We start from the raw sequence: 14,995 nt of genomic DNA on the forward strand, positions 1-14,995 counted from the left end.
AGTTAACTCTAATTAATTGATAATAAAAAAGAGCTCACATCCATAAATAATCTAAATTAGAGATTTACCATTATGGTTTAATTACAAAATACCCATTGATGTTTGAAAATTAATTTATTTTATTTTGAAACAAACTAAAATAATAATTATAATCTAGTTAAATTGAGAATAAATTATATTTTAAAAAATTATTTTTTAAAATTAAAGATGTCAAATAAATTAATTGGTACTCAAAACTAAATTACTTAATTGAAATAAAATTTTACGATATAATGTTCTCATTAAGCAACAAATAGAAATTAAGAACGTGAGAAAAAGGGAGAAAGAAAAAGAGTAAAATTATAATTTTCTTTTTTTAAAAAAGGTAAAATAGTAATTTTTTTAATTTAAAATTTTATTATTTCAAGTTAATGACACTTTTTTTTTAATAAAATTAAAAATTTTATTTTAATAAATTAAAGTTGAGTAATTGAAATTAAATAATCAAATAGAAAACAACAAATTAAAAAGAAACGCCAATATGACAAGTTTTTAAAGCAGATCCACAAGGCTCAAGGTATAATTCATGTAGCATGCATTGCTATAGGTAGAGACTTCATCATAATAAATGATATATTATCATGCAATTAAAACAATTGCAGTCATTTTAAAAATTATGAAATAAAAAACAAAGAAATAAAAAGAAAAAGAAGATACTTAAAAGTGTGGCTGAGCAGTAGCCCATTTGGTAGCAAGGAGAAGGAAGATTAGAAAGTCCAAATCCTCTTTGGCTATCCAAAGAAATGATGATAATAATCACAATAATACAATGAAAGAAAGAAGACAGAGAAGACCAAGAATAAAGAGAGGGAGAGAAACAAATAAAAGGGAAAGTTTATTAAAAATAAATAAAAAAATAAAAATAAAAATGAGAGAGAGGAGAGGAGAGGAGGGGAAGGGATTAAAGATATTTTCCTTCCATTCTTATCCTTGATTTGGAATAAGCATAGAAGTTAACAAAATGCCAAATAGATCTCTTTACACTGCATCATCTCACTTTTCCTCTTGAACCTTGCCTTCATAAAATCTTGGCAAGAATCATCTGACAGCACCAAATACACAATGGCAAAAGACCGCCTGCACCAATTTGTTTACGGCCATCAGACTAGTTCTTACACAAAATCAGTGAGCATAAATTACAGTTCTCTAAAATCAACCCTCATATGGTTAAAATTCAGTAAGGTATCACCGAGTTCAGAACAGTAATCAAAAGCACATGCATGCCCAATCCACTAAAACATACTCTAACTATTTGCTTTTTTATAGGAATAGTTCGTGATATTGAAATGCAAGACATCAAGATAAGTTGATGTACCTTGCAAGTTCAAGACACAAATGCCAAAAGTTAAATGAGGGAACAAGATTAAATCAGTGCACAACCTCATGTTTCAGGGGCTCGATCCACTCAAATGTGCACATTCATTGTCCTTTTCATCATTACTACTAGCTCAAGTAACAATGCTAGTGACAGTTGCATTTCCAATTAAAAAAGATTTGCTCCAGTGATTACCTGCAAAAGAGATGCACCAAAGTGGCCCAATCTTCTAAACACTTAGTGCCCTTCGAGGATCAAGTTGTCCACTGCAGTAACTGGAGGGAACTACAGACAGCTCCTGCCTTCCTTTCCACTCTTCACCAGGTTTCAAAGTAATGGGCTTTTCTACACAAGCAGCCTCTACACAAAGCATATGCATGTAGTCATCATCACCAAAATCAGGCATTGCCTTTGCTTTCTTATCCCAGGGATTCCAGACCACTGCATAGGAAAATAACTGCACTAATAATCACTTGGCGCACTCAAGTTTTGCCCACAAAACTCATCACACATATTCAAGTAATTCACGTTCAGCAGCCATTGTTGACCAAACTGATCCATTTGTGATATATGTGCAAACCTTAAAAATAAAGTCATTTTTAAAACAACATGAAATGAAATATCGGTTTCATTGTAATTATAGGACCATATTCCACAGAGACCTCATTGAACGGATATTCAATATGATAGAACGGAGCACTTCTTTGCACCAAGAGTTGGATAACAAGATCTAAATAAGACTTGAAAGTACAGACTCCACTTGACAACCCCATAACCTTTCCAGGTGTCTAAAACAATATGAAGAAATTCAGAAGTTTGATAAAATTGTGGCATCCCAAAGAACAAAAAATAAACTGCTCATGCATCCAGTAAAGAAAAAAAAAATCCATAGATAACCCAAATATGGGCACAAATTTAGAATCCATTATTTTTTTATCTGCATAACACTATGGTTAAATTAAAACAGTTAACAATAAATACTCAAACAAACCCTTTCACATGAAGAGCAAGTCCGCAAGCTAGCTTTTAAACATGGCAGTTTTGAGAGGAATAAATTTCTTTTAAAGGAGGGAACCCCAACAGTGAACGGGATACTATCAAGCGCAGTCTTTTCATAGAGGAGATACTTATAAGCTGCATTAACATTCAGCTACAGAGTTGAAACATGGGTGACATTCTGTTAAAATATAGGGAACATTTCGTTCTCCAAGCAGCAACTCATTTGACTTTTAGTAGTATCATTTCAAACTAAATACTAACATTTTCTTGTGATGCCAATTGAGATCTTTCCCACCTATTCCCAGCTTAGAATTGCTTGACAAATTGCTCAAAGGCGCAAAGCAAGGAAATTAGGCCAAAGGTGAGTATATTTTTATTTTGTTTCCTATTATTATTTTGTTTCCCAGTAATACCAAGTATGAAATAACCCATACGTCCTCACATTGACACAGATGGATGAGGACATGAATGGAAAATTAAATAATTGATGAATAAAGGAATGGTTTGCTCACCCGCATCAGGAAGTCCATCTTTTCGCAATACAAATGTTCTTTTCCTTTCGTGGTCCAGAATAGCAATTTTAGTAGGTGTGCTGAGGTATATTTTATCTACCTTTAGCATAAAAAAGAAGATGAAAATTAACAAAGAATACTTGCATAAACAGAATCCAAAGGAGTTGAGATGAAAACATTAATATCGCTATGAAGCCATATACTAACTTCTGATTCAAATGTTATTGCATCCCCTTGTTCAGTAAATCGCTCTCTATCCTTTAAGTTATCCAGATAATCCAGTGTTTCAAGTCCTTCCACACGCACTTCACTAGACAAAAGCAAAGTGGGCATAAATGATTCAGAAGAAAAAGTGTAGCAATAAAAGAAATAAATAAATAAAATTCCTATTCACATTGCTGTTGTGATTTACTATTCTTGCCACTGCAGCATTTCCAAAATTAGGGTTATCTATATCTTTTTTTATGTAATTTTGGATGGTTGAAATTTTTGTCTGAAAGGACAGGATGTGATTCATCATGGCTTTTATGTTATGAGTTGGGCCTGGTAAAGATGAATAGGAGCAGACTTTGCAAGTCTTATTATTCCACTTCACTGGTATTTTCTGCTGTTCACCAGAGAATAAGCCTATTGGCTAACCTTCTGATCTCTTTGTAGTTTGTTTCCTCCTTATAATATTTCTCTTAGTCCCTCCCTTTACAACTTAAGCAGGGTAAGGGTTTGTTAGTTAAATCACTAAATAATAAAGAACATGGGTCATGTAGTATCAAGATATCCATTTCCCAATATCATGTTGTCTAATGTATTAATTACTCAAATGCTATCAACACTTCCACCAAAAATGTTGATGCATAATACACACACACACACACACACACACACACATCTATATGTTTATATGTCTATGTAATAAAGAACTCACTTATTATGGCACACATCAATCAATTCATCATTGCCTTCTATGCATCTATTCATTATACTGAATTCACCCCTCAAACTTGTCTCTTGCAAATCTCATAAAGATATTGTAACTAGGATTACTACCAATGCTCTTATCCATTAATAAGGGCCATTTTCAGAGGATAATGAGCTGATTAACAATGGAGAACGAACCCTAATACCACTTGATATATATTCACTTGCTTGAGGTAAAACTAGTACACAGCACCAGTGAAGCATCTACTAAGTACCGAATAGCTGAATACTAATACTGTCAGCCAAATGATTGGTTACTTATCACCGTAAAATTTGAACTTGAGCTTTACACTGTGCTTCTACCAAATGCTTCAAAGGTACTCAATTCCTATAGATACTAAAATGAAATCTAAGGAACACATGTACTGCTCCAATGCCAACTTAAATACACTAGTGCCATCGACTCTATCATGTAGAGAACTCCACGATGAAAGTTGCAATATGTAACACTGGCCTGCATTACTTAGGTTGACCAGTCACAGATTATCAGAATATAAGCTTTTAAAATTCTATATCTAGGATGCAGTTATAAGGCACTAAACTTTATATTTCAAATTCTGTAGCCAGATTTTCAGTTAAAGGACTCCACTTAAAACTAAGTGGTCAACTATTGGATATGAAATCAAATAGTGTGGTTGAGCTTTCAAGAACAAACATGCACATCAACATAAGTGTGCACTGTGCACATGTATCTGTGTGCTTGTTGTTGAATTAAATTGCCACCACATACAAAGATGATGCTTTTTCACCAAGACCAAGGCCAGAAAACTAAGAAACATAAAAAAGCTCTAAGATGGCTGAAATAAATTGATCTTATCAAAGAACCTGATATCAGTAACATAAAGATGGGTGTGGTAGGCAAACGTAAAGGTGAATGACTTCCCATCAGTGTTTGTATTTCGAATACGAGAGGTCAACATCAAGTCTCCTCCAGGCCCCAGAGTTATCCTTAGACGAAATTCATATCTGCAAATAATGATTGTGATGCAACCCAAATCACTTAATTTGATTAGCAAATGTAAATATCTTAGCATAATAAACAAATTCAATTTGCTCAGAGTTACACTTAGATGAAACTCATATCTGCAAATAATGATTATGACAACCTAAATTACTTAATTGGATTAACAAATGTAAATATCTTAGCACAATAAACAAATTCAATTTGGTTAAAATATGTTGTAAGTTTTAACTGCATCTTATACTCGGTAATATTATTACCCCCTTTTAACAAGATTCAGTCTATTGAAATGCTTATATTGCCTATCTACCTTTCAACTAGATTCAGTACATTGAATTGCCTATCTTGCTGATATTTGAAAAGCAAAAAAGTGCAAAATATGGAATTTAAGTAATTTGCTTTGTTGTTCTGATAATGAAAAATATGATCTAAGAAAAACGTGATTAATTGAATTGTATTAATTTTCATTCTCAAATTTGAGTCACACACCTGTGAGGCCAGATCTTCGCATCTTCTTCAGATTGCTTAAGTATCAAGTCAATGAAGGCTTTGTTGGTGGTATTTGTTGGAAAGGGAGGGGGATCGTTATCAATACTCCAAAATCTGTTCCTTGCAAATCCATGCCGATCAAGAGCACCACTACCAAACTGCATAAACCATGCAACTTACATTGAAAATACAATTTAAAAGGCAAAGTATAATTAGTTCAGAAAAGTAAAGCACATACTTGAGGAAAGCAGATTGTAATACCTCCACGGATAGCCTTTGGAGGCTTAAATATAGCCTGCACAAAGCACTAAAATAGTTTAGAACAATGAAATTGCATGCTAAACCCAGGTAAGAAAAAATTCAGATATGAACGATTTTGCCAGAATTGTTGAGTAGCGCACCCATAATAAATCCAATAGTAAGTAATGCAGCATTATATTAATGAAGCTACAAAGTCTATTTTATGCAGAGATGAAATCAACTTAGTATATATGGCCTGGGAAAGAGTGAAATAAAAAAACAATAAACCAGATTTGGAAATTAGATAATCTATACATAGTATCTACGTCTTAGCAATCAATCCTTTTGTCAGTTCTCAACAAATCAGTATCAAAATGAGTGGAAAAAGTTGCATTAATAGAAATACTGAACAAAGGAACTCTACAATGAATAGTTACCATGTGGGGCCAGCAAAGAAGAAAGAGAAATTGTCCACTTATGGAGGTATAAAGAATAGAGCCTCCTGAAGATAAAATTCTTTGTGTGGAGTGCCTTTCTTGATTCCAGTTTAACTATAGACAGTTTGATGAAGAGAGGATTTCATTAGGTTATGACTTTCTTGATTCCATTTCAACTATAGACAGTTTGATGAAGAGAGGATTTCATTAGGCCAATTAGAGTTACATGGTGGACAGAAAAAGGAGAATGTCAATCATCATTGTTCCTTGAAGAGGTTGGGCCTTCGTATTTTCTAGGTTGGGATTAGTAGTGCTCAGTGTTGTCAAGAGATGCCCAGGCACCCAGGCAAGGCAAAATCCCGGCACCTTGCTTGGAAGGTGCCTTCAACTAGGCACTGCCTAGGCACCTAGACAAGGCATCACCAGTTGCCCCAAGGTATAGAGAGAGAGAGAGAGAGAGAGATAGAGAGAGAGAGAGAGAGCATGGATTTAAATCACGGTCACGGCCCTGTTCTCGGTCACTGTCACGGGCAATGGAAATAGGCCCATAACGGCCATAACATAACAGTAACGGCCTATCGCTACGTAAATTTTTTTGAAAAATTTACAAAGTACACAAAATGAATAGTTATTTAAAAATATAAGTTTACAAAGTTCACTAAGATATAAAACTGCATAATAAGCATAAATATGTCAAATAAAAACATTAAATCTATCATTCTTAGACATCATTGGCATTAAAAATTTAAAACTAAAATAACAAGTAGATAGTAAAGAACTAACATTATACTTAACAAACAATAATAAAGCCTAAAAGTTTTTTTGATGTTATTTTCTAATTACTCATGTAGTTTACTAAAATTAATTATGAAAATAGTTCAAAATTAGAAAAAAAAAACACATAGATCAAGCAAACTAATGCTTCATACTATATATTTAATAAAAAAACTTAGCATCAAACATAATTTTCTTCGACAAATAAGTAAAAAAACACCAAATTAACAAATAAATAACTCGTCTTTTGCAAGATACGGATGTGTAAAACTAGAAAGATAATTGATGATCTTAGCTTACTAGTTGATGATCTTAGCTCAAGAGACAAGAAGTGAAATATTTGTAAAAAGATAAAAAGTTTTACATGGAACGTTGAGAGAGAAACTGAGACATAGCAATTTAAACTCCCCAAACCAAAAACAAATCATGAGCAAGAGCTACTGCCCCCATTTGGACCAAAAAAAGAGTCACACAATGGACCATCACAGTTAATTAACCATAAATAACAGCCATTACCGTTATATAAAGGCTGTTACGGCCGATACAAATGTATTTTTTTTGTTGCCTTTAAATAATGGGCATAATGCTAATGAGAGGCTAAAAAACCTTTAAATAACAACCATTACATAATGTAACCACCATTATTTAAAACCAGGAGAAAAGAGAGAGAGAAGTTGAGAATATTATGTACTTTATAGTTTTTGCTTTAACTTTGTGTTATTAAAGGAATGCTTTTAATCTTAAAGCTTAAAACATATAATATATTATGAATATAAAATTTGACAATTTATTTATTGTGTAATATGTTAATCGTTTTTACATTGTATTTTTAATTGTTTATTATTTTATAATAAATTAACGCCTCACTTTGCTTGGGATAGTGCTTAGTGCCTCAGGTAATGGAGGACCTTCTCGCCTTAAGGGTGCCTAGCACTTTTGACAACACTGGTTGTGCTCCAACATCTTAGAAGAGTGGCATAGGAAAACAATTTCAAAGATGAAACATTTTTTGGGAACATTTGGAGGGGGCCAAAAAAAAAAAATTATGGGACATAGATCCCGATTTATATGTTAACAGACATTCTTGTTGACGATTGTATGGTGCTGGGACAAGCATAAATTAACCATGCAATAAGTAACAAGTTTTCTTGAAGAGGCTATTTGGATTTCAAACCTTGTTACTCCATCCCTTTCAACCAAATGTAGAGGGGAAAAATAAAAAATGTATAAACATCAGAGTTTAATAGGAAAAAGGAAAAAAATCAAATGGAGGGTTTGAGACCCAATTAGTGGACAAGCATACAATCTAGCTTTTATGGCAATCCAATCAGCTTCTTTTTTTGCAGATCATCATTAATTTTATTACTATTTTCATATCAACATTATTTTCTAATCATTTTTATATCAACATTATTGAGTGCCAAAGGGATGTGACTATCCCACTCATAACCAATTGGTGCCCTGTAGACACAACCATTGCCAAATTGCATGACATGACACAAAAGTTTGCAAAAGTTTACAACTCCAAAACTTGATAACTTCTCAAAAAAGGTGAATTCCAAGTTAATCATCCCAGTTATAATGGAAAATAACAATTGACAAATGCAACTCTATCCCTAGCCAAAACAAGAATCTTGGTTAATCATCTTTCAAGGGAAAAGTGATGCACTGATTTCTGCGCCACAAAGAGTGGCTTCACCATTGGCTCACATTGAAACACACATATGGACGCAATAGTTTAAATTCACCATGGCTGTTCAGCCATACAGCTTAAAGCAATTACAATTAAATTACATACCTTGCTACTAACAAAAAGCAATTCTTCCCGATGTTCATTCTTCCAAGATGTGACTTGACCTCCATACAAGTAGATCTGTTAACAAACAAAAGCACAACAGTTATAAGACCTCTAACCAATCTGCTTTAATAATGAGATCTCCACTTTCCTTTTCATTAAATATTAGAATAGAGAAAAACACAGGAACATACATTGTAACCAATAAGCGAGGCATTTATGATTTGCCTGGCAATAAAATGGAAAGAAATACTAAAATGTAAAAGACAAGTCATGAGAGTGGCAATAGAGATGGCTCCAAACTATAGCAGCAAAGACGAAGGATGATACGGAAGAACACAAAGTGATCAAGAAGGATTTAACATTTCTAAACCATTTAAAAAATATACAACTAATCCCTTGTTTGGATGCTGGTTTATCATGGTTTCATATTTATTGATATAATTATACTCTTTGTTTGTTTAGATTGTTCTTAAAGAATGGTGGTTTTGGATTGTAATATGATGGTTTCATAACTATCATTTTACCACAGGTTTTCATTTGGTGGTTTGAGATAATTTTAAATTTTTATATTCTCATTTTATACAATAACAATTTATATATTTAAAATAATAAGGAGGGTATTTTAGCAATCTTCATATTTATTTTACTATTAAACTATCCTATATCATACCACTTTTCTTAACATGTCAACAATAAAAACATATTAATAAACCCACTGCACTCAATCCGAACAGGGTGTAAATTGAGCAGAATAAGAGAAATGAACGAGAAAGCCAACTACAACTAGATTGAGATTCAGCTGAGTTGTGTGCGCTTGTGCAGGTGTATACACACACGTGCTATAAGAGGTTTTTCTTTTTTATCACCATATGATGCTGAAATTACAACAGGATGGAATCCCCAACCAGAGAAAACGAGTTGATACAGGTTAAAGACAAGTAAGCAACACAAGCTAGAAAAGGTAAACAAATAAACAAAAGATGAAGAACAAGATGAAAGATACAGCCTTTACAATTCAATGAGCATTCAAAAACCATAAAAGAGATCCCAAAAGGGTATCCAAAGTTTCATGTTTCTAGATATAACAAACAAAGTCAATTTACAATTTAATAAACCGAGAAACGGGAAAGAAAATTATAATACTCCTTGGCCGGATTCATTATTAATCATCAATAGAAGCCAATAAACATGGAATTGCTGAGACACCAAACACAAATCCTAATCCTAATAAAATTGGCACAGATCTAAACAGAAGAACAAAGTCATAGGCACCAACTTATCCTGAATCAAGCAGCATTAGTCGAAAATAAAATTTCGAAATGTTGATGAAAGAAACAAAAATCGAAAAAAATGAGCAAATGGGTATTATTAATTTGAGCAAATGAAAGAGAAAGATATACCTCGGCAGAACAACCACGAACCTCACGCAAGATGACCTTGTCGAGGCCATTAATGCCCTTACAGTGCTCGACGTACTTGCTGTCCTCAGACATTTCTCCTCTTACACAGTGTGTACGTATCTAATAAAATTAAGCGAATGAATCTGAAGGATTGGAAAGGGAGAGAAAAGGTGGAAAGGGTGAAGGAATTTAAGAGAATGGGAGATCATCTTATCTCATCTTTTTCCATTTCTATACGAGTCCACTGTTCAAAGCGCTCTCCCCTCCAACGGTGTTTTAATCTCTTGCTTCTTATAAAAAAAATAAATAAATTTATTTTTATTGTTATTATTATCGGTGATAATTATAATAATTATTATTATTAAATTTAATGATAAAAATAAATTTTGGATTAAATTTTGGAAGAATGCAGGAAAAAAAAATCATTATAATAGGCTTAATTTAACATGTAATCTATTAATTATATCGCTTATATTCGTCGTTTTTAATTGAAATAAACTTTAATTTGCTTTTATATATGTTTAATTTATTTTATTTTTTATTTAATTTAATTTAAAATTTTTAATTTATATTTAATTAAATCAAAAATTAAAAAAATTCGTATGTAAATTGATATATATATATATATATATATATATATATATATATACTTAGTTAATTATTTTTATTGTTAATTAAATAATTATAATTAGTTAATTTTTTATATTTTACTTTTTTAATATTAATTAATAATATGGAAATATAAAATTAATATTTTATATATTTAATTTTATTAATTATAATTTTAAATTTTAAATTAAAAATAAAAATAACATTTTGTAATTTAAATAATTAAAATTAATTGTAATAATAATTTTTAATTTTAATTGATTATATGAAAATAAAAAAAATATATACTTTTACTATTTCTCAATTTAATTAAGCATAATTATTATATTTTTTTATTTTAATTAATTATGTGAAAATAAAAAATAATATTTTTTATATTTTTATTTTAATTAATAATATTAAATAATAAACATAATATTTTGATATTTTAATTTAATTAATTATAAAAATAACATTTTAATATTAAATAAATGTTGCATGTAACTGAAATAAGAGAAATAGAACTAATTTAAGTTTAAATCAAATTTTATTGTAAAAATTAAAATTAAATTAAATTAGAAATTCTTAATAAATATAGAAGGTAAATTGAATTTTAATTTTTTTTTAATTTAATTAAATTTTATTTAGTTTTTAATTTATCACTTAAAATTTTTGTAAAGAAATTAAGAGAATGGAAGGCGAATATTAGCAGACAAATTCAAGTTGAAGCAAAATCTTTAGACATTTATTCAGTGCATATTAAAATTCTTATTATTTGATTTCACCATTTAATTGGTAACAATTGATGTGACATTCCATTAAAAGAAAATTTTTGTGGCTTTTTTTTTTTTTTTTTTTTTTCATCAGATAAGATTTTTTGGATTTAATAAAAGGCCTTTAGCCCATCAAATTAGCCACTGCTACCCACTCATCAAAAACTATGTACAAACCTACAACCCACTGATCGGCAAAGTAATAAAGTCTAATGGTACGATGTCGTTTAACGCTTTACAACGTAGGGCTGAGAATATATATTTATATATATATGGATTTATTTTGTTAGTACTTTAAGTGACAAATTGGTTAATTGGCATTAAAAATACTGATATGGCATAATAATTTTTATTTTTTATTCTAATGTGGCATAATTAATGGTTGAGTTGGACCCACACATTAATTGCATAAACCCTAATATTTTTAATCCCTAACCCAAATCTAAGTTCCCATCATCCCAACTCATCACCCCTCCACACTCTACAATTCTTTTTGCTTAAATGAGATGTATTAGGCTTCTACATTTCTCTATTATTATGCGCTTAAATGATGGCACTATTTATATTATTTAATAGACTTCTTATATGTATTGTTAATTGACTTGTATATTTATTAATTATTACAAATTTATTGGATACAATTTTTTATGATAAAAGGAGAAATTATATTAAATATAAATTATATGAAATTTAATATTATATATATATAACTAATATTTAAATATATTAAACTACTAATTTTTTTCATCTTTTCCGATGCCTACATTTATATTTATATTATTAGAAAATTTTATTTTCTACCCTTCACTTTTTTCTTTTAATTTGAATTTTTCTCTTCGCCTTATAATACAAGAGATTATTAAATATTATTGATATATATATTATCTCTCACATTATATGTGATATACTCTTTATATTATAAAAAAAGTCTATTTTTTTATAGGAGAAAAAACACAATTCATATGTATATCGAGAATATATAACTAAATAATATTCTTGGCTGGTAGTTCTTCGAACTTTCCCTATAAAAATATTTATTTCAATCACTATAATTCTCTAAAGTATTTGCGTTAATATTATTTAATAGTAAAAAATAATAATATTATTTTTATATTTCCCTCTATTTAACTAAATAAAAAATAGAAATTACAGGTATTTATAATTATTTAATATAAAATTAAGATATACTAATATTTTCTATAATTTATAAAACTAAATTCAAAATTTATTATATGCGTCATAAGTTAAAAATATCATTTTTACATTTTTTATATAATTAGTAAATTTAATTAAAATTAATTGCAATTAAAAGTATATAACGTGAAAATTAATTTGAAAATACGCTGACCTAAATAAAAAAATAGCATTTGGTTTTTCAATGATTTATTCTTTTTTATCAGTAGGGGCTTTTTTTTTTTTTGAATGAGGAGCCATTTTCAACTCTGGGTAAAGGTTCCTTATTGTTCTTCAAGATTGACATGACAAGCAATATCAAAGAAATTTGATCCTTTGGGATAGCAGTTCATATCAAAGCCCTGCAGAGAGAACGACACTGCCACTGAAGAATCCAATTGTGACAGAAAATTAACGTAAACCATGAGAAGATTAGTGATTAATTACCTCACTTTCCGCATACTTACGTTGCTAACACTTCCATTTCTTCGCCATCGTATTCATAATGATGCTGCTTCTTTAACCCTTCACTTTCGGAGTTATCTTCAACCTCTGGGTGCTTCGCTTCTTCAGAATGCAAGTTATGCTCAATCTTCTGTTTATTTATATGTGATTCTCGCAAAGCGCTGGCTCATTTTCTGATTCGTCTTGCTTCTTTGGATCATGGATGGTATTGGTGGTGGAACTTCCTTGATTGGTTGATACTTGCCCGAGATTTTAGATTTGGCAATTGCCGGAAAGTGAGTTAATTGTTGAAATTTGGCAGTCATTTGAACAAGGTACATCCACAGAGACGAGGCTTGCACACTGTACAACAATGTTGGTACAATGCTACTTTGTGTAGCATATATTAAAAAAAAAAAAAGCAGCTCTGAAAATGAAAAGGCAATCTTTTCTAATGAATCAAGCACTCATCTCTGATTCCATTTATGGTGGAAGGCTTACAAAAATAAACAGTTTTAAAGGCAAACAATTGATTGAATTGAAATAATTTAATCACTCAAACGCCAAAAAAACACATGAATTCAAAGAGGCACTGCAACCAACACAGCCTCAGTTGGTGAGTGCAAAAAGAACTAATCTTTCTACTCCCTTATTACTCCTAATTCCTATCCTGATGAATCAGATCATATTGGCTAGACCCCAGGCTGATGACAAAACCATCGCAACCATAGCAAGGCTAGTTCCTGTTCCACCATTGACAGATTCACCGCCAGAATGAGAATCCGCCTCAGGAGCATCTGCGGCAGTTGGACCATCCATGGTGGGAGATGAGGCTGAAGAATCTGCATTTGGGGTAGGAGATTTCGACGGTGTGTCAGCTGTAGGTGAGTCAGCATCTGCTGGTGCAGGAGCCATATCTGAGTCAGGGGCTGGAGACTTTGCTTTGGATGGTGCAGGTGCCTCGGCTGGTTGTGGGGTACTTGTTCTTGTGTTAGTCTTGGTAACAGACTCAGGCATTATAGGAGAGCTAACCTGAAGCACTGAAATATTATAGGGTTGGGAGGTAACAGACTTAACCAAATTGGAATTAAGACTGGATCCTGCAACAGCAGAACCAAAGGCAACCTGATCACCACCCATATCTGTCACATTCAAGAACCCTTCTTTGCCTCTGGCCTGCCCACTGGACTGGTAAAGAGTGGTGAGGATTACAGTTTTCTTTGATAAGTTTTGGAGCTTTGCAGCATCATAGTAATCCAATATCACGTGCAGGCTCAAGACCCTTTTCTGCGCGTCCGATGATAACCCATTTATAGGGGATAAGTTGCCATTATCAACAGCGAGGACGGTGATGGTTCGTCGGCTGTTAATGGCGTCTGCTAATTTAGTTCTTGATAGCAGGCCATTGAAATTGCCGAAATCTGAATAGTTGCTTAGGATTGTGGTGATGTTAAAAGCAGCAACAGTCGAGAAGAGAAGAAAGAGAGTAAAGAAGAGAGCAAAATGGGAGAAGTTGATGAGATGCATTTTTACTCTTCACCGTCACACACAGACTACAGAAGAGATGAAGATGATGATAACGATGATGATGAATGATAGAGAAAGTTCATTAGAAAGTGAGGTAAAAGGGAACTTTTATATGCAGATCGAGTGGACAAGAAAACAGGTCTATATTTGTCGAGGAGATAGTTTGCTAGATCGATTCGCCGCGTTTAAGGGGATGTTTGGAGCGTGGTTTTGGCAAGAAATAAGGGTGGAAATGGTTTCCAGGCGCCAGGTGCCAGTTTTACAATGGAATTCACAGTTTTTGCACCGAAACTTCGATGCTCCATGTGTTTCAGTAGTTCAACCATTTCAGGACATTGATGTTCAGATCTGGAAGCAATTGTTACCTTACTCTCCTTTGTTTCATTACTAAAAGCAGCTGCATCAACATTGCAGTTCATTCGGCCCTCAGCTGAACTGGTCTTCTAATTTCACAATTGTATTGCCATTGTTTCATCAAAGTTCATTTTGACATTCTTTTTAGGGGAAATTACCGTAGAAGTGTGCCGTGAGAACGAAATTACGGAAAAAGG

The 14,995-nt window shown here is 31.9% G+C and overlaps 2 protein-coding genes across 2 annotated transcripts; both read right to left on the minus strand.

The window, feature by feature from the left end:
- Positions 1 to 676: 676 nt before the first annotated feature.
- LOC110650589 (putative glucose-6-phosphate 1-epimerase) lies at positions 677 to 10,210 on the minus strand. The gene is made up of 9 exons (XM_021805626.2): positions 9,940 to 10,210; positions 8,540 to 8,614; positions 5,529 to 5,585; positions 5,291 to 5,448; positions 4,666 to 4,806; positions 3,073 to 3,175; positions 2,866 to 2,965; positions 1,550 to 1,795; positions 677 to 1,116 (listed from the first exon to the last, which is right to left on the minus strand). Exons 1-8 carry the CDS (start codon positions 10,030 to 10,032, stop codon positions 1,584 to 1,586), a joined length of 939 nt encoding a protein of 312 aa, XP_021661318.1. The 5' UTR covers positions 10,033 to 10,210; the 3' UTR covers positions 677 to 1,116; positions 1,550 to 1,583.
- Positions 10,211 to 13,417: 3,207 nt separating this feature from the next.
- Positions 13,418 to 14,515, minus strand: LOC110637376 (fasciclin-like arabinogalactan protein 14). The gene has a single exon (XM_021787442.2). The coding sequence runs from the start codon at positions 14,442 to 14,444 to the stop codon at positions 13,596 to 13,598; it is 849 nt and encodes a 282-aa protein (XP_021643134.2). The 5' UTR covers positions 14,445 to 14,515; the 3' UTR covers positions 13,418 to 13,595.
- Between the last annotated feature and the right edge of the window lie 480 nt (positions 14,516 to 14,995).

The sequence above is a fragment of the Hevea brasiliensis genome, chromosome 1 (genome assembly GCF_030052815.1).
Source record: "Hevea brasiliensis isolate MT/VB/25A 57/8 chromosome 1, ASM3005281v1, whole genome shotgun sequence".
Classification (NCBI taxonomy): Eukaryota; Viridiplantae; Streptophyta; class Magnoliopsida; order Malpighiales; family Euphorbiaceae; genus Hevea; species Hevea brasiliensis.